General features: G+C 35.0%; 1 protein-coding gene across 3 annotated transcripts in view; it reads left to right on the top strand.

Annotated features, from left to right (window-relative positions):
- Positions 1-19,343, top strand: part of LOC140159199 (choline O-acetyltransferase-like) — a 151,997-nt gene that overhangs the window by 77,673 nt on the left and 54,981 nt on the right. For all 3 annotated transcript variants that reach the window (XM_072182588.1, XM_072182587.1, XM_072182589.1), the window contains one exon: positions 3,444-3,732. In XM_072182588.1, coding sequence (XP_072038689.1) covers positions 3,595-3,732 — 138 coding nt within the window. In that variant the 5' untranslated portion in view covers positions 3,444-3,594. The remainder of the gene's footprint in view (positions 1-3,443; positions 3,733-19,343) is intronic.

The following is a 19,343-nucleotide window of genomic DNA, read 5'->3' as shown; positions in this document are numbered from 1 at the left end:
AACGGACAAAATGTATTTTTGTCCAAACCATCATTGCACACTGAACATTTTATTTCTGTATGTAATCATTCATCAGTCAGTACTGTCACATGACATTAAGTCATCAAATTATTTCTCTCAAATTACCTTGCTTAAACAATGTCATGTCATGACAGTTTTATCATGTTACTCAACAGTCCGAAAATGTCATGTCCTTTTTTTTGGTTTGTTTGTTTGAGCCTCAACCGATCAGATCCAACAGAAATGAAATGCGAATCACGTGACATGATTTATTTGTTCCATGATATACATTTAACAAAAATACTGACATTTACAACGCAGTAATGAATTAAACAAGTCGCTATAGTATCATAAGAATAAATGTGTCTATAATGGTGCTGATTTAAGGTGGTAATACACCACTTAATAAATTTGTGACTAATTTTGCATTTTTCTCAACAAATAATAACACACTGGCAAGGAATCCAGTTACTACACTGGAATTTCAATGACTCAAGACAAGCGGTATACGTTATTTATGATAAGAAAAGAGGTACCGCTAGAATGTACCTCATTTCTTAACATATATATATATAATGAACCACTTGTCTTGAATCACTGAAATTTCAGCGAAGTAATTGGATTCCTTGCCCCCATAATATACATAACTTTTGTTACCAGTGTGTAGTTATTTTTTGAGAAAAATGCAAAATTAGTCACAAAACTTAACAGGGGGTGTAGTACCACCTTAAACATAAACACTTACTTGTGAAAGATGTATGTTGTTGTGCAGTTAGCAAGGTAAAGGGCTCCAAACTGGTATGTAATGAGCCTAAAGTACGTTTTCCGAATTGGGCGTTTCCACTAAGCAACAATTTATAGTTCGGTATAATATAAGATACGTATGTTGGCGTGTACGGTATTCCTTTTAATCTACAATCGTATTGCTTTATGTTTATTTGCATTATTATATGAAAAATAAAATGAGTATACACATAGTTGAAAAAATCGCTTTATATCAAAGCGTGTCGTATATTGGGGTTTTGTTGGTTTGTAGTCCAATTTCAGTTTTTTCATAATCTACAATCGTATTGCTTTATGTTTATTTGCATTATTATATGAAAAATAAAATGAGTATACACAATTACACATATTTGAAAAAAATCGCTTTATATCAAAGCGTGTCGTATATTAGTGGTTTTGTTGGTTTATAGTCCGATTTCAGTTTTCTTTTCATTTATCTTTCTACTTATTTTACATGTAGTTGTGAACTTTACACAGTATTATAGCAAACATTTTAAGGTTAACGCCGACGCCTCTCTCTCTCTCATCATTCTCAAAATAAGCACATATAAAAAAAAAACCCTTAATGCTAAGATGAAATTGAGACGTCTTAGACCCAGTTCTTCTCTGACAAATCTAGGTCCAAATACTTGCTGGAGGTGACCTGGGTTTTAGGAATGAATAAGTGGTATAAGCTTAAATGAAATTAAATGTTTATATGACTATAGTTGTGGGTGTTTACATGTACTTCTATCGATGCAAAACTGTAAACCGATATAGTGACTAGGCTATGCTGCAGACAATTTGTAATGGTCCGTTATTGTGGCTCACGTTTCCTTTCTTATGTTGAGCAATTCCATCATGAAATTTGACATATAGAAATTGCTGCTTGTAAAAGGAAATCAAATTACATACAAGTTTACTTGAAATGGCTAACAAGTCAAATGGGATATACATTATAGGATCCACAACATACTCATCTATCAAGGCACAGTTCTTTAACCCCAATACATTTGCACATTCATTGAATGACCTTTGAAAATGTAGGTACAAAAACTCATACTCTGAAACTTGAGGTCAAATTTTGCACTATGATTGCTTAATTGAGGTTATTGAACTATGCCATTGGGATGAGGCCATTGTGGTCCATAGTGATATTGCAGTTAAATGATACACACATGCAAGACAATAATCCTAATTCCACAGAGGAGTGTGAATTTCAAATGGAGTTACCTGAATGGGCGACTCCATTTGAAATCTACACCCCTTGTGTGTGAGATTAAGGTCATGGCTTCCATAAGGGGTGTGGATTTCAATTAGAATAGCTCAATAGGCCTACAGTTACAAGGGATGCTTGTTTTGTACCCAATTGTGGATTGAGTTTTTAACAAAGGCTTTTCCTCTATGGTTTTCTTTCTACCTTACAAGGTTTCAAATGAGCAAATCAAACATATTAAAGTTATTAATTATTTTAAACTGTTGCGATTTGGTAGTTCACAGCATCTTGCGAATGGTAGTGAGCTTTGGCAAAACGGCATTGCTCATTTCATAGCGAGCGTGTAGAAGAATTTAAATATCACAGATATACTTTTGTAGGTCCTGTGATTCTTGAGCTATGTTGTAAAGAGGATTGAAACAACAACACTTTTGTAAAACGTACATAACTCAGTAACAACAATAAATTAAGCAAGTTTGCAAAGTATATAATTTGTAGAATGGACTTTTGCAAAACATTAAGGTATTATTTTTCAATAATATATTGATCTAGATAATGAAAATCGATTTTTTTGGTTGCTTCGACCAACAATACCTCGTCTACCCTTAAACACAGATAATATACGTTTAGGCGTGTTTTTATTTAGAAACAATGACAGTTTTGTATATAGATAACTTATTTTGTGTTTTAATTAACTTAAAAATGAAATGATAGTTATAAGTTTATAAGTAACATGGTAATTTATAGTATTACTGATGTACTCGTAAAAAGTTCTAAACGGGTTCTTCATTTATAATCTCGGAAAGTTCCTAAATGGTACCATGAAAGGATCTTTGGGCGCTGAGGGTTCTTTATAAGCCGGCAGAATTTGAAATGGTTCTCCAAGGGATTCTTAGATTTTCAGGAACAGAGAGGACACTTAGAACCCTTTTGGATTTTTTTAGAGTATTAAAGTATTTTACTTTTTGACTGGTTTCTCCTACCCTTTGCATCTTCTCTTTCTGTCTCCTCTCCATTGGACTCTTCCAGTTGAAATTCATACACCCTCTATTAAAGGCACAGCTTTATTCATCCACACAAATAGTGTAAATTTCAAATGAGGTTATATTACCTGAAGGGGTGACTCCGTTTGAAATCTACACTCCCTGTGCGGGTGATTAATTAAAGTCAAGTCTTCCATAGGGGGCGTATGGACTTTAACTGGAATAGCCCATCTCTCCGTCGGATTCATTTTCATACCTTTCTGTACATGTTCCTGGTATAATATTCTGTTATTACTTAATGGATGTACTTAATTGGTGGATTATTTTACTAACGCAGCCCGTGACTCTTTGTACCACATCGTACCCATATTATACAAGTAACTAAATGTGTTGGCACTCTTTGCATCGCATGTTTGTAACTAACACCAGCTCTTTAGTGTTTTCAACCCAACCAATTATATTCTTGGATTTCTTGTTTACAGTCGAGCCCAAAGCGTACCGTATACGGACCTTGAATAAAAGCACAAGTGGTAACAAACTTGACTTAATGATTGCCAGTATCTGGGACAGCCCAAGCAGCGAGGCTTTTGGAGAGTGTAGTTAGAGGTCCCTGGTCCGAATCACTGGGTGGCAATGAGTGTGGCAGCAGAACAACATCCTCCACCACCACCACCCTCTGCAGATAATCATCGGATGCCTCATAAACAACGGGGTGACCATTACGTGGCCAATGGTGACGTCATAGAAGATGACATCAGCCCTATCCATTTGGTAAGAGCAATATAAACAAAAATTGTCTGAATCTAATGCACGTAAAGTCTTGATTTTTGCAGATTATCTTTGTTTACTAATGTACATTACAATCGTGTAAAAAACAGAATTAATATAGGTCCAATTTCAACAAACAAGAAATCATATGAAAGGTAATAAAATTTAGAAAATTCTCGCGCCATTGTTTTTAATTAAGTGTTTCTATTTTAAGTTATAGGTGTTTCTAGATTTCTTTGAAAAAAATATTTTTCTAAAATTTTTATCTGAACAAGCTGGTGTATGTGGAAAAAATGTAGGTAATTAAAAAAAAATTAAGAAACACATGAAAAATGTTAGAATTTTTATCTAACATGGAAAATAGATGGAATGTAGACTTACTTAAGTTTGCTCGAAGTTAATATTACACAATTCTGATTTGCTGTTGTGGCTATTTTATTGCAAGCCTGACCCGCATGAATCACCTTAAAAAGTGGGCGAAACATCGACATTGAATAATTGAACCTGAATTCTTTGATGAGCAGTGTATTACATAGGCTCAAATTAAATATTTTGTTATCGCCATCATCCAGATCGTTAATTATGAACGGAAACGAGTTTATCGATAATCGATATTCATTAGTTTGGTTTAGTGTCATGTTGTAAAAATAAAACTACATGACGTATTAGATATTTTCCAGAATATTATAATCTTATCGAAAATAATGTTTAATGGAGCAGAATGAGCATCAGCGGACAGCTTAAATCATCCTACTCAAAATTAAACACTAAAATATTTTGAGTAAACGTATGATAAACGTCCCCAATAACTACGTCCCTTATGGGCGGTCCTACCCGGTGGAATTATGCGGAAACAAGTGGGAAGTTGGGAACTAGAGTAACTAAAATAGGGAACAGATAATAGAAAAGAGCAAACATGAAATGGGAAGAAGTGGAGCAAGGCACCATTAAACATTTCTTAAGGCAAGTTGGAAGGCAAGAGCCATTTAACTAAAATACTGCAGTGTATTAATTAATATACACACTGCAGCACGGTGGCCGAGCGGAACGGGCTCCGACTCATAATCGGAAGGTTGCGGGTTCGAGCCCCCGCGACGCCATCGTGTTGTGCCCTTGAGTAAGGTACTTTATCTCGATTACTCCTCTCCACCCAGGTGTATAAATGGGTACTGGCATTATTTAATGCTGGGAAGGTAACAGACTCGCTGTGGAGGAGGTGTAGCGACCCCCTATACAGCAACATTACATGGGGGAGTCTGGCCCAATCGCCAATGAAAGAGAGATGGGCACTCCGTTCACTGTTTATATATACAGGTTCGCATCCTTTACTCCTTTGCCCTTTTTTATTAGTTAATACGTTGATCTTATAGGAAATGAGTCAAGGAAGTCAATAATCACATTTATAATAAATTTATATATCAAAACGAATGTTTGGACGTTTTCCTACTCCGTGACGGAAATGACACCGCTTATATCAAGCCTTGGGATGTCCTTTATAGACATGATAGACATCATACCATTCCTCGTGTGTGTCAGCTTTATTTGTCTCAATATTTGAGTGCAAACACCGTTAGCACCATCTATCAGGGCACAGCTCTTTAACCCCAATATATTTGTACATTCATTGAATGATCTTAGAAAGTTTGGGCATACAAAAACTCATACTCTGCAACTTGAGGTCAAATTTTGCACTATGAGTGTTTAATTGAGGTTATCAAACTACGCCATTGGGATGAGGCCATTGTGGTTCATCTAGTATAGGTCATGCTGCTCCCCTCCGACCCGCCCTAAGTTCTACTATTGTTTGTTGTTTTGGGGTTTTTTTTTTCTTTCTTTCTTTTTTTTTTTTTTTCATTTTTTCTGCACGCTGTATGCCCTTGATATTACTTTTGATGGAAGTTTCCTGAATTTCACGCGAAAGCAAAGGGTTGACGCGACGCTCTTAGTATCTTTCAATCATAGACTTGATAGGTCTTTGTCACAATTACTGCTTCAGTTTGTATATAAAATGACGAGAATGTCAAAGAGCGCCAAACAGAACACAAGAATGCAGTTTTCTTGAAGTGGTCTTTTGGGATAAGCGTGATCATTTGCTGCCAGCAACTACTTACTTTGATGTCTTCATTAATGAGAACAATGATCATAAAAATAAAGAAACCGACGCAATAATATTTCTGAAAAGTAGTAACAGATTTGTTATCGTAAAAGTTACAACAATACTGACACGGTTATTACGTGTTCATGGACTCCCCCGAGAAGAATGAAAGTTGCAAAAAAATGCTTTGGCGCCCAAACCACATTATAAGGGGATTTCAATATTAGGTCACACATGAATTGAAGCGGTTTGTTATATCTTCGTAACCTTTAGCCACAATAATAACACATTATGTTCTGCAGCGCAAAGTCATGTTCGCCTTATCAAAGAAGAAAAGATTGCTTCATGGCCATGATAATATAGCCTAACTTAAAGTCTCGAGACAATTACACAATATTTAGCTTATAAATAAAACGCTCATTTTTTGTTCAAAGACAACAAATAACAGAAGTAATTACTACTGTGTAGTTAGGCAAACGAGTCGTAAAGAATATCGATACCCATAATGCTATGAATAATAATACCGACGCAATGCTGGTTAGACAAATAACTGAATCATAAGTAAAAGAAAAGCGAATAGATGACTGATCCTCTATGATTGGGACGAAATCCCCAATTCTTTTTCTTTCCTCTGTGTTTGATCCTAGCTTCAACTTGCAATTTACGCAAAGGCAAATATAATTATAACGTTGTATTTTTCGGTTTTAACTTCCGTATCATTATATTCAACAGCAGGGAATAATGTGAATCTTTATTGCTTTAAATTTGATTAAGAAATAACAAAATTGCTTTTAACATTCGGGTATTTGATCAGATATATTGATTACGCCCTCTATAGTCGACTGATTGAAGATCCTTTTGCTCTCATCATGGTCATAGGATTACTTCTAAAATGGAGACGATAAAATATGAAACTATTTGTCCACATTTATCACAGAATATCGTATAAATGAACAATTAGTAGAAAAAAAGAAATGATCAACCCTAAGGATATGAGCATAGGCTATCCTTTTACCCGCAACGAAAAACTGAAACATGAAACACTAAATCTTTCACTCACGCCTTCTATAATTACTACAAGAATCACATTCATGGTGTGAAAAAAAAAACATTCTCTGTACCCCAGTAAAAATTTATTTCTGTTTTTTATCGCATTTTCTTTTACTTTTGGGGAAAACGGTCTCGGATCTTTCAGGTTTAAACGAACCCACTTTACTAGATGCTTAAAAAACACAATGCTAATCGCATCTTGGTGGAAATGTCATGGGTTGCGACATGATAGTGTCCCGGGGGTTACTAATTAGCGACGACCATAAACTGGCTAACATATCTCGCCACCGTACCACCCTATTTCCTTCTTTAAAATCATCACCAATGCTAGCACGGCCGGGTACCAAGTAAATAAGCACCGTATTTAGACGATTTTCATAAATCGGATAAACTTTCCAAAATATAAATATGATTAGAGTTTAAAATGCCACGGGGTTGTGAAAATAATATCTATAGATGCTGAGATGAAATCAAATCCTAGGGATAAAGTCTGGAGATGGGATCGGGAATATTTTATAAAATAAACTCCTCAACTCTATCTGAAATCCCATTAAGCCCCCTGTGATAGGATTATCATGACTCGGTAGATTTGTGTCAAGAATTGCCGATAGCTAATCATTCCACCACATAACGCCCTCGCTCATATTCACCTATATTCTACCATCACTTGATAAGATATATCGCATACTTATTATTTACCCACTTCCAACTTAGGAAATCTACGGTACAAACTTTGTCACGTCTATCACTTTTTAGTAACTATTTGAGTACCAAGATATTTTAGATACAATCTGAATTGCAGTTCGTCTCACCTCGAGCTGTTTTTCTTTTCAATTTAGACTAGAGTCGAAATCATAATCTTTAAGATTATGATTTCTGTCAATTTATAAGGAAATTGGGCTATTACACAGTTTCTATATTCAAGAAGTGCCAAAACCATCGCAAAAGTGTCCAACTCCATTTCATTTAAATGCTCTGCGTGTTAGCCACAGGCTTCAACATGAGAAGCCCAAGTTTTGAGATATTTTCTCAAAATATTTTAAGAACCACTGAACCAATACTAGGCTTGTTTGTACTCATTTTAATGCATTTTTCATTCTAATTCCAAATATATGGTCATGAAAATGTACAATTCTGAAATTTTTGAATTTTGAAATAAAACTTGTCGTCTGCAGTCGACCCCTGCGAGGCTATTCCATTTGAATCCATTCTCCCCCTGTGGAAGATTTAGCTTAAATCCTCCATAGAGGGAGTATCGGTTTTAAATAGATGTTGGGTAACTTAGTTGTGGAAGATCAAGGTAAACATGGTAAAGCCATTTAACGAGGGAGGAGTATGTGTTTCAAAATAAACAACCCTAGCCAATTCCATTCGTAAGCATAAGCATACTCACTCTGTGGAAGACTTTTCTTAAATTTTCACAGGGGTGATATGGCAGATGTCAAAAAAAAGAACAGCCAAAGACAATGACTTATAGAATAAAAGATAGGATTTTGTCTTTTGTCTATCCAATATCGTGTCATTACAAAAAAAAATATTGTCGCGCTCACTGTCTTATATGACTATCCACTATCGTGTCATAATGTATCTAGGTGAAAACCAATCAAATTGCAAGACGCACCAACTGAATTAGAATAATACAGATAAAAATGGTGAAAGAGGTTACACGTTGCAAGCAAATAGTTCTGAAAACACTGGGTACTAAGTTCTTAGTTGTATTCTAAAAGTATAGGCGACTTTACGACTCATTGGTAGGCGACCAAACCCGGGACTTTAACAGCTTTAATGTGATCAAGCTACCCACGCTCTGCTATGGTAAAGATATTAATGAATTTGGTAAACATGGTTAAGTTGATGTCTCCAAGCTTAAAGATAGCTGTCAATTTATAAGGAAATTGGGCTAAAAAACTTTGAGTATCATAATCAGTCAAATATTTGCTTTTGGCAATTTTAAACTTCAAGTTCAATTAAAATTTTAGAACGTCATTCTCTAAAACTCTCTACTACTAATGATGAAAACAAATATATACTTTGATTTTCTAGTAGGAGTTATTTACGTATCCCTATAATTCGGCACTTATTCGATGTATGCTTGCAACCGTGTCCAAAGGACAACACAAAGTCAATTAACTTAGACTGCCATCCGATGCAATGTGCTCATTTAATCAGCAAGATCCAAAATAGGCGTGCTAGAATAAGAAATAAGTTTATTCCGACACTTTCAAGAAGCATGCATATAATATGTGTACGTCTACAATAGTCTTGTACATACAGGGTGTATCAAATGATTAGTACCCCTGCATGCAACATCGACCCTTTCAAAAACGTCTTTATACCACCACACACCGACATCGCCTGGTTAATAATTACATTGTACAGCAGAGACACTAAAATCAATACCCTTGATCGATACACGTGAATGTGCTATGCACGATTTGATGTTCAGGCGATAAATCTTTGGATACCGGGGTGGAAAATGATGAATATCTCCCGTGATTTTTTTTATTCTAAAGAAGCCATATTTTTTGCTTGTACTTGAATATAATGTTGAAAGGATATGATAGTCGTTAGCTTGCGTATTGAGAAAGAACCGTGCGTATTGAACTCAAAAACTGACAAAAATTCTGATTTTATTTGTGCCGAACTATAGTGCAGCGTAGGCAACTCGTGGAGGCAGTCTAAAAGCAGATGACCTCATGGCGTATACCATGCTCACTCACACACACAGAGGTCAGTCACCAGGCTATTGTCAGTAGCCTTAGTCGGATGTCCCTCGGTCGGAACAAATGCAGCACATTTTTATGTTACTACCTTATTTTGCAATTTGATGCAATAGCATAGATGGGTTCTACTTTATGCTAATCTTTCCCTAAAATCTCAATCAAGTCGCTAGTCAAGTAAGGCTTCCAATTACCTTGAAAATGTCACTTGGATATGCACTCTACCATCTTGTATCACCCTGTATACCACCTTAATTCAGTACTGTATAATTTCATGAGCATGTAAGTTAGATTTAAATTTACATAGAACATTACTTCGGATGGTTTTGTGACTCTGCAGCCGCCAGGCGATTGAATGCATATACGCCGTAATGGTATATTATGTCCTGATGCTTGTTGGCAAGATTGGAATATACCAATACATTTTCCTTGTTTGTTTGTTTGTTTGTTTGTTTTCTAAAGGGTTTATCTATCATAACAGGTTACGTTTGAGCATATATGTTGTTAATCAAATGTTACTTCAACTAAAATTTCAATTCCATATTTCTGTTGTTCAACAAAATAACGCGATTCAAAAAATAGGCGGCTCTGATGTAGTTATGTTAATATTTACGGTACGGGATATTTGAACCAAATTAAGACATCGCAACAACCTCGGTGCGTTTTTAATACCAGGCTAGTGCTACGTGCTTAAATAAACGTAAATTTGAAACAATATCGTCAGAACTTATATGAAAAGCGTTTATAAAATTAATTAAAACTGCCTTGCACTTGGTGACTTAAGGGAAGGGGTATGAACGTTTGGACAGTATTGTGGGACATTAGAGCACATCAGACATATCGAATAGCATTCTGAATACGAAGAATGTCCTTCTGATATCAAATAATTTTGATTTTTTGAAATTCGCAATGTAATACACATTTTATGGCAAATCATTAAAATTGATATTTTTGATATTTAACAGTACTTGAAGTAAACTTTATAAATCTGATGATTTATACTTAAAGTGTATGTAGGTGGGATGAAAAGCCGACGATCAATTGAAAATTTTGACCTTTCGTATTGAAGATATGGATTTTTTCCCAAAACAGCCAAAAAAAATAGGTCTTTTTGGGAAAAAAATCCATATCTTCAATATAAAAGGTCAAAATTTTCAATTGATCGTCGGCTTTTCCTCCCAGCTACATATATACACTTTAAGAATATATCATTAGATTTATAAAATTTCTTTCGAGGACTGTTATATATCAAAAATTTGAAAAATATCAAATTTTAATAATTTGTCATAAAATTTGTATTATATCGTGAATTTCAAAAAATGAAAATTATTTGATATCAGAAAGACATGCTTCGTATTCAGAATGCAATTCGATACGTCTGATGTGCTCTCATGTCCCACAAAAAATACTGTCGAAACGCCATAAACGCTCATTCTAGATCCCTTAATGTGTAGGTTGTTATTCCAACACTTAACTACACTGTAAAAATATTTTACTCAACACTGAGTAAAAAGGTCACAGCTCAACAGTTGAGTAAAGAATTACTCAACATTGAGCTCATTATAGGTCACAACTCAACTGTTGAGTAAAAAATTACTCAACATTGAATAATTTTTTACTCATTTGTTGAGTTGTGACCTATATGAGCTCAATGTTGAGTAATTTTTTACTCAACTGTTGGGCTGTGACCTTTTTACTCAGTGTTGAGTAAAATATTTTTTACAGTGTGCAATCAGTATCTATAATACAATTTTTAAGTTTTAAAAATGGACAGTAATAATTGATACCATAACCAATTCCGAACAGATTAAACCAAAAGGGTAGTGATTAGATTAAAACCATTTCTAGTCCATAAAAGAAAGTGTTCGGAACCTTATCACTAAAATATATTTTCTCATTGTTAAACAAAAGCATGTATACAGAGGTTTGATCAAAGTTTAGCAATTGTGTCCATTATGTAGAGTTGTGTACTTTATTTGTTCCTGGAAACAATTAATGTTATCTAAAAGCGCTATATTGATGGATACTCAGATGATTATATAATTTGATTAACCAATCAGGGGATCTCATCCACAAATTACTTGTTAGCTTCATACGTGATTGATTTGGTTGTGACAAAACAATGATGCTGCTACAGTGCGTTTTCCCAATCCAGCGTCTCCCCTCAAAAATATCGTACATAGGCCCTATGCTTCCGATATGGAAATAAAACACAATACGTATGCTTATTTGTTCATGCCCCACAGTGTCATCACCCCGATATCTTCATGCCAGAAATCGCCATGTTAGGTTGAATCCACCGCCACGCATGGCCATTTTGTTCCGACCAGTTTAATAGTTTTGAGACGCATATGGGCCGAAGGACATCAGGCTACTGACAATTGCCCGGTGACTGACCTTGCTGTGTGTGAGTCGAGCATGGTACGCCATAGGTCATATGCTTTTAGACTACCCACGATTGGCCTATACACTGCGCTATATAATTCGGCACATATAAAATCAGAATTATTGTCAGTTTTTGAGTTCAAGACTAGACGCAAACTTCTTTCTCAAGACGCAAGCTAACGACTATCATATCTGTTCAACACATATATATATTCAAGTGCAAGGAACCACATCTGGTTTCTTTATCATTTACGGGAGATATTCATCATTTTCTACCCCGGTATCCAAAGATTTTCGTCTGAATATAAAAATCGTGCATAGCACATTCACGTGTATCGATCCCGGGTATTGATTTTAGTATCTCTGGTGTACCAAGTAATTATCAGCCAGGCGATGTCGGTGTGTGCCCGTAAACACTAACTCCCAAACCACACATGACAACCCCATCTACCCCAACGAGGCCGGTCAAGTGCAGATCCGTCGGAACACACTTTTCAATACGGAATAAATGCTAAGCTCATCGTGACATCATACAAGCAGCAAAGTTCATTTCCCATTGAAAAAGCGTTATCCGACGGATCTGCAGTCGACCATTCTGCACCATACCACATATGCAACATCGCTGTATAAACCACACGTGTGACAATCTACGTCCCACTCCCCAATATATAGCACAGGATCGCTGTATCAACCACAAATGTGACACTAACGTTAACTTTCCCTATCCTGGATATCCTCGCAAATAGAATTGTTTCGCGAGTCTTTACTAATTTGCAATACCGATTCGGTATTATCGAATAGGCTAAAATACGTAATGTTGAATTATTTCTGAATTTAATTACTTAACGAAAACAATAGCCTATTTCCTAAATTACATTAAAATAGATGATTCAACGAAGTGCTTATCTAGTAAATTAAACAAGGAAAGACTCATACGTAACTACAAATCAATCAGTTTATGTTGAAGTGTTTATTTTGAGCCCAAGCAGCAGATGGGTGATCAAGAATACCCTTAAGTCAAAAGGGCTTTAGATCTATCATGCTGTCCCCCGCAAGTTGCTTGAATAAACACTGGACATACCTTGTAGACCATTCAATAAATGAAGCGGCTTATAATAACTTGAAAATTGATATAAAACCTGGATGCACCTGTGCAGCCTGAGTGTAACTCGTCGGAATGTGTGGGCAATATTGTGTCTCATTATTTCTTCAGAAGCTTTCTCATTTGTTATCATTATATACAGTAAGCCAAAAATTAAGGTACCAGTTATGTTCACCCCCTGTATATCCTGAACAAAGACAGCTATGTCATAATTGGAACCAGCAGCCAATAGCTGCATCTTTTAGCTCAAATTTAAGATCTCATTCGTTGAAATTGTTCAAGAAATAAAGACACGACGATCCAAAAACCCAAGGAAGATGACAATTTAAAAGTTGCAGTTTGCTCCATTGCATGCCCTATTGATTTGTACACAAAGCGTTCGCGAACAAGAGAACTACCGCCAAGCTTCCATTGATTAGCACGTTAAAACTAGCGTCGTGCTTTCATTGCTTAGAACACAAAAGTGCAACTTTTGATTTCGATTTTCATTAGGTTTTAGATCACCGTTGCTTTAATTCTCAACCAATTTCAACAAATAAGGTCTTAAATCAGAGCTTAAGAGTACAGATATTGGATGCTTGTTTTAATTTTGATATATTTGTTAGGATATACAGGGGTGAATACAACTGGTACCTTAATTGTTTGGCTTAATTCGTTACTTCGAAACAAATAAACAAAATTACGAAATCATACTATCTTGTCATCGATGCATCATCCCAGGAAAAAAAAAGTTATAAGAAATGAAAACGTTTTTCTGGTTTTTGTTTTTTTTACAATAAAATTGACGTTATATAACTTATCGTATAAAAGTTGAATGACTATGTGACGTCATATTGGTAAGCTGTCTCTACTGTAATAAATAATTTATTTCAAATTACGCAAATATACAGACATATATATATATCGTAGATTGATTTATTTGCTATCTTTAAGATGACATGTTCCAATAAAGAATCTTTGTCATCACGATTAAAATACTTAAAAACAAAAACAGATGTGTCGTAAATAAGATACGAAACGGAGATGACGTGTCAATCGATCCGGCAAACTTATTTGACTAATTTTTCATCCTCAACAAAACCAACAACAAATAAAAAATGGCATCAAGGTTTTCAACATCTGACGGGTTCTTAGCTTTCTTATTAATATGCACTACATGACAGCAATAGGGAAAACGTTTAACTTATAACAAAATGATATATGATTTCAATGTTTGCCCGAGGCTATGTACAAAGGCAAAGTATCAGTAACCAGAACTCATTTTTCATGAATGAAACATTCTTGTGATATATTTGTTAACATATCTTGTACTTCTTCGGGACAGGTGTCGGGTATATCTATGGCTTAATATGTGGAATAATATATGAGCACGAGACATGATGACAATAGGATACCGGGTATATCAATCTTATTTATTCCCTGATATAACCTATTGTTATGCATGCACCCAGACTATATTTTTTCATAATATGAAATTGTTTAAACGGCATGTTAATACAAGCCGTATCAAATTATTGGTACCCATTAGTTTTCATTGATAATGGATGAGCCAGACACATTTAACATAAGATCAAAATAATTAGTAAATTAATAAAGGTTATCCACTTTAATTATGTGTGACTTCTAACAAAAGGCCTTGGTTCGCGTAGTATTCCTCGTTCAAACCAATCGAATGCACGACCTCGGAGTTGCCTGCATGACTTTGGTAGGCTAATTTGAAACAGTCATGGTTGCACATGATGCAGATAGGCCCTACTTCTTTTGAAAGTCTGAAACAAGGTATAGCAGTCGCTGATAGAGGTTATCCGTGTCAACGATTGCTATACCTTGTTTAGGACTTTCAAATGAAGTCCTTGCATGTGCAACCATCACTGTTTCAAAATAGCCCGCCAAAGTCATGCAGGTAACTCCGAGGTCGTGCAATGAGTTGGTTTGAATGGGGAATAATACGGGAACCAGCGCCCAGGCGGCGAATGGCATGATCGAGCCGGCAACTTGTGAAACCGCCCGGCCGTATGGCATTTTCCATATACTCGGTTAGTTTTGTGGGGTTCATTATCGAACCCCAACGGTTTTAGCTTGTATTTATATTATTTATTAACATAGGCCTGTTTGTTTGTGATATTTCAAGCGTTTTAAAATTTCAAAATAATCCCATTCAATTACACGGTTGACGATGAAAATTTACTGAATTTAGAGAATGCAATGCGACCACCACCTGCCAGCGCCTTTTGTTAGAAGTCACACATGAGTGAAGTGGATAACCTCTATAGGATATACAGCTTATAGGACACGGATAACCGCTACTGTAAAACAAGTCATAAACTATATCCAATGTCGTATTTAGAAGAGGCAGGCTTTTTAATAAACATCAAAATTGATGGGTACCAATCATTTTGATACACTCTGTATGTTATTGAATTAGTGTTTGTGAATCGCCCTTCGTCTTTGCATAGGAACAGCAACAACATGGAATACATATTTTATGGCGTGGTTCGAAAACCATAATGATAAGCGTTACAAATATTGAGACAAATAAAGCTGACACACAAGAGAATGATATAAGTTCTATAATAACGAAGAGACTTGATATTGATATAAGAGGTGCAATTTCAGCCCCATGTACATGAGGGGGGGGGGCAGGTGGGAAACGCCCAAAAGTTTCGTTTTTATATATTATTGGCCTTAACTCAAGAACCGCAAGACTTGTGAAAATATAAATGCAATTATTGACATCATTGATTCATTTGCTATAAGATCACGTATATTATGAAAGAAAAATTGCAGGTTTATTATTATTATTATTTATTTAAATACCTAAAACAGAAAAACATTATGGCTCCTGTCACTCGACTCGCGTTAAGCGTTAAGAAAAAGGGGGGAAATATTAATTGTATTGTAAAAAGTATTGCACGATTCCTTCATTATCATTCTCATGAAGTTTATCATGAAAGAACTGAAACACTTGTTATTCGTCATTACGGAAAATGAATTATCTAAAATTTATATCAGAATATTAAGGACAAAAAAAGAAAGAAATAAAGTTCCGTCCTAACGGGTAATTTTATGAACATCAAAGTACATCTGGTAATATCAACTATTTTATCACGTGCACTAATTAGCATTTGTATAATTGCTCTAGGCATTATTATGATTTTACCCCATCAATTTCCTTAGAATTAGTTATAGAGTTAGACTTATAATACTTTATTGAGTTAGATTAGCCGTGACATTCGCAAAACCACAAAAAAGCAACGTTTCCTAAAGGTCTTTCATTTATTCGAACTAAATCTGATTATTGTACAGGTAGAAAAAATACCGACTTTTACGAAGAATAACTATTTGCAACATAAGTTCTCATCTCCATAAAGCTTCCAGGCAGTCAACATCTTTTTTATCATCATTTATAAGCATGATTAGATGTAATTTCAGGTTCCCGAAGCAGCTAATCACGCTAGTAATGGGTAATTATCAATTTTATGGCTATGTTAAAATTGTCATATCTAGACCATAATAATAATCGTCATCTTGCATTGACGTTGTTGTCGACGACTTCTAATTATTACCAATGTGGCATGAAATACTCCATAAGACGCTTTGCGACATTTAGACTTGTACAAGTCTTCCTCTGGACCAGGTGGAATGCACCGAATTCGGGTGTTTCTATGTTGTACAATGTTGTAGGCTATGTATTATACAAAGTTACATTCGGAACTCTCTTGAAACAGAACTCTTTTGAATAGAAACTTGTCAAATTTGGTGCCGATCGGAGAAAAGGAATAGCAGAAAATGGCGAAAAATTACGTACTTTTATAAGGCAAAAACAACTTTTCTAGGCATTGTTGACATGGTGCCTTCGCGAAAGAAAGTTTCCTACTAGTATAAAGACCTAACTTTTGTATGTTTGAAGGTGCAAAATTAACAATAAGGCGCCCGGTTATACCGCCGCGTTCAGCAAGTCATTATCACGACACTAGTAAACAAACCGTGCTCGAGTTTGATTGACAGATGACGTCACACGCGATAAATTATTTTTATCTCTGTCTTTCATTATAGGTTCTTGTCATAAATGACCCAACGTATAGTCTGTCTGCTCAAAAATAAAAAATTTGAATAGTTTATCTTGTCAGAGGGGACTTACCAGAATCTTGTCAAAATGCAATGGATAATCTTGTCAAATAATGAGTCGGATATCTTGTCAATTTGAATAGTTACTTGTTAAAATAAAACGGAAACTATTCATTTTGATAAGATTGACGGTTCAAAGTGACAATATACCTCATCAAAAAGTATCTCTAATCAAAACGAATAGTTACGGGATCAAAAATACATGAGTAGGGATTCTATTAAGGGATATGGAACGAGCGTTTTGAGCGTTTCGACAGTATTTTTTTGTGGGACATGAGAGCACATCAGACATATCGAATTGCATTCTGAATACGAAGAATGTCTTTCTGATATCAAATAATTTTCATTTTTGAAATTCACGGTATAATACAAGTTTTATGACAAATTATTAAAATTTGATATTTTGAGATATAACAGTCCTCGAAGTAAATTTTATAAATTTAATGATATATTCTTAAAGTGTATGTAGCTGGGAGGAAAAGCCGACGATCAATTGAACATTTTGACCTTTCATATTGAAGATATGGATTTTTTTCCCCAAAGACCTAATTTTTTTGATGTTTTGGGAAAAAAAAATCCATATCTTCAATACGAAAGGTCAAAATTTTCAATTGATCGTCGGCTTTTCATCCCACCTACATACACTTTAGGTATAAATCATCAGATTTATAAAGTTTACTTCGAGTACTGTTAAATATCAAAAATATCAATTTTAATGATTTGCCATAAAATGTGTATTACATTGCGAATTTCAAAAATCCAAATTATTTGATATCAGAAGGACATTCTTCGTATTCAGAATGCAATTCGATATGTCTGATGTGCTCTAATGTCCCACAATAAATACTGTCCAAACGTTCATACCCCACCCCTTAAAAAAAATGAATAGTACGAAATTAGAGTGTATAATATTTTACTTATATTGTAATTCCATCAGTCGTACCAAATCTGTTCATATATACCAAGAATTTATACAAATTTGTTGAAAGACAAAATAAGACTTGCTTTATTACCTTTGTAATTCAAAGAAGGTATTGATGAAAAATGTCAAAAGCACTTGTGTATGAAAAGTATGATTCATAACGACATATAAATGCATTTCCGTTTTGAATGGTTGACATTCGATGCTACTTGAAGTGCCATACACCTTTTATAATCAAACACTGCTCGTTTTTGCTTATCGTTGAGCAGTTTCTTAGTGCTTGGCATGCTAGGTAGTCTTCAACATAAGAAGTCTAATGTTGAGATATTTTCTCACAGTGTCAAGAGCTATATATCTTAAGAATAACTGAACCAATACTAGGCTTGTTTGTACTCATTTTAATGCATTTTTCATGTTGATTCCAAATATGGTCATGAAAATCTACAATTCTAAAATGTTTAAATTCAAAAAAATGAAACTTGTCGTCTGCAGTTGACACCCGCGTGGGGAGAGTTAAGTACAACTGAATTTATACTCGATCGCTTTTTCAGAAAAGCGTATCGCACGCATGCTCAGTACAAAGTCAACATCGATTTAACACATTGAGCATGCATGCGATTCAACTTTCTGAAAAAGCGAACGAGTTATGAATTAAGCTATATATGAGTGTATGTTTATATTACTGTATGATCAATTTATTTAATTTGCACAAAACAAACATGATACGACTAATATGAAACAAAAAAAATAATTTGCCGCCATACCATTTTCCTCGAAAAAAGATTGCAATGTATGTTTTCTTCATTGGTTGTGACAAAACAATTACGCTGCTACAGTGCGTTTTCCTGATCCAGGGTCTTCCCCAAAAAATTATATACTTCCGATATGAAAAAACAAACAAACAAGAAAAATGTGTTATATCATGCGCTCCCTAAAGCCACCAGGGAGTCTCCATCAATTCCAGTTTTCAGGAAGAAACTGAAAACTCACCTTTTCAGTTAGCTTCTTTCTTGTTCCGCTGTGTTTCTTTTTTCCATCCTTTCTCTCCTTGTTCAGCGCTTTGATAAATTTTAAAGGCGCTTTATAAATACCTTTATTGTATGTATGTATGTATGTATGTATACCTGGATTTTGATGTTTCGTCAAAAAAGTGGAAATGTTCTAGGATACCAATCAGGTAGATTTTCAATAGAATTATTGGGTTGTTTTTTT

Source organism: Amphiura filiformis, chromosome 8, assembly GCF_039555335.1.
Source record: "Amphiura filiformis chromosome 8, Afil_fr2py, whole genome shotgun sequence".
Taxonomy (NCBI): Eukaryota; Metazoa; Echinodermata; class Ophiuroidea; order Amphilepidida; family Amphiuridae; genus Amphiura; species Amphiura filiformis.
This window is presented reverse-complemented; position numbering and strand designations above follow the sequence as displayed.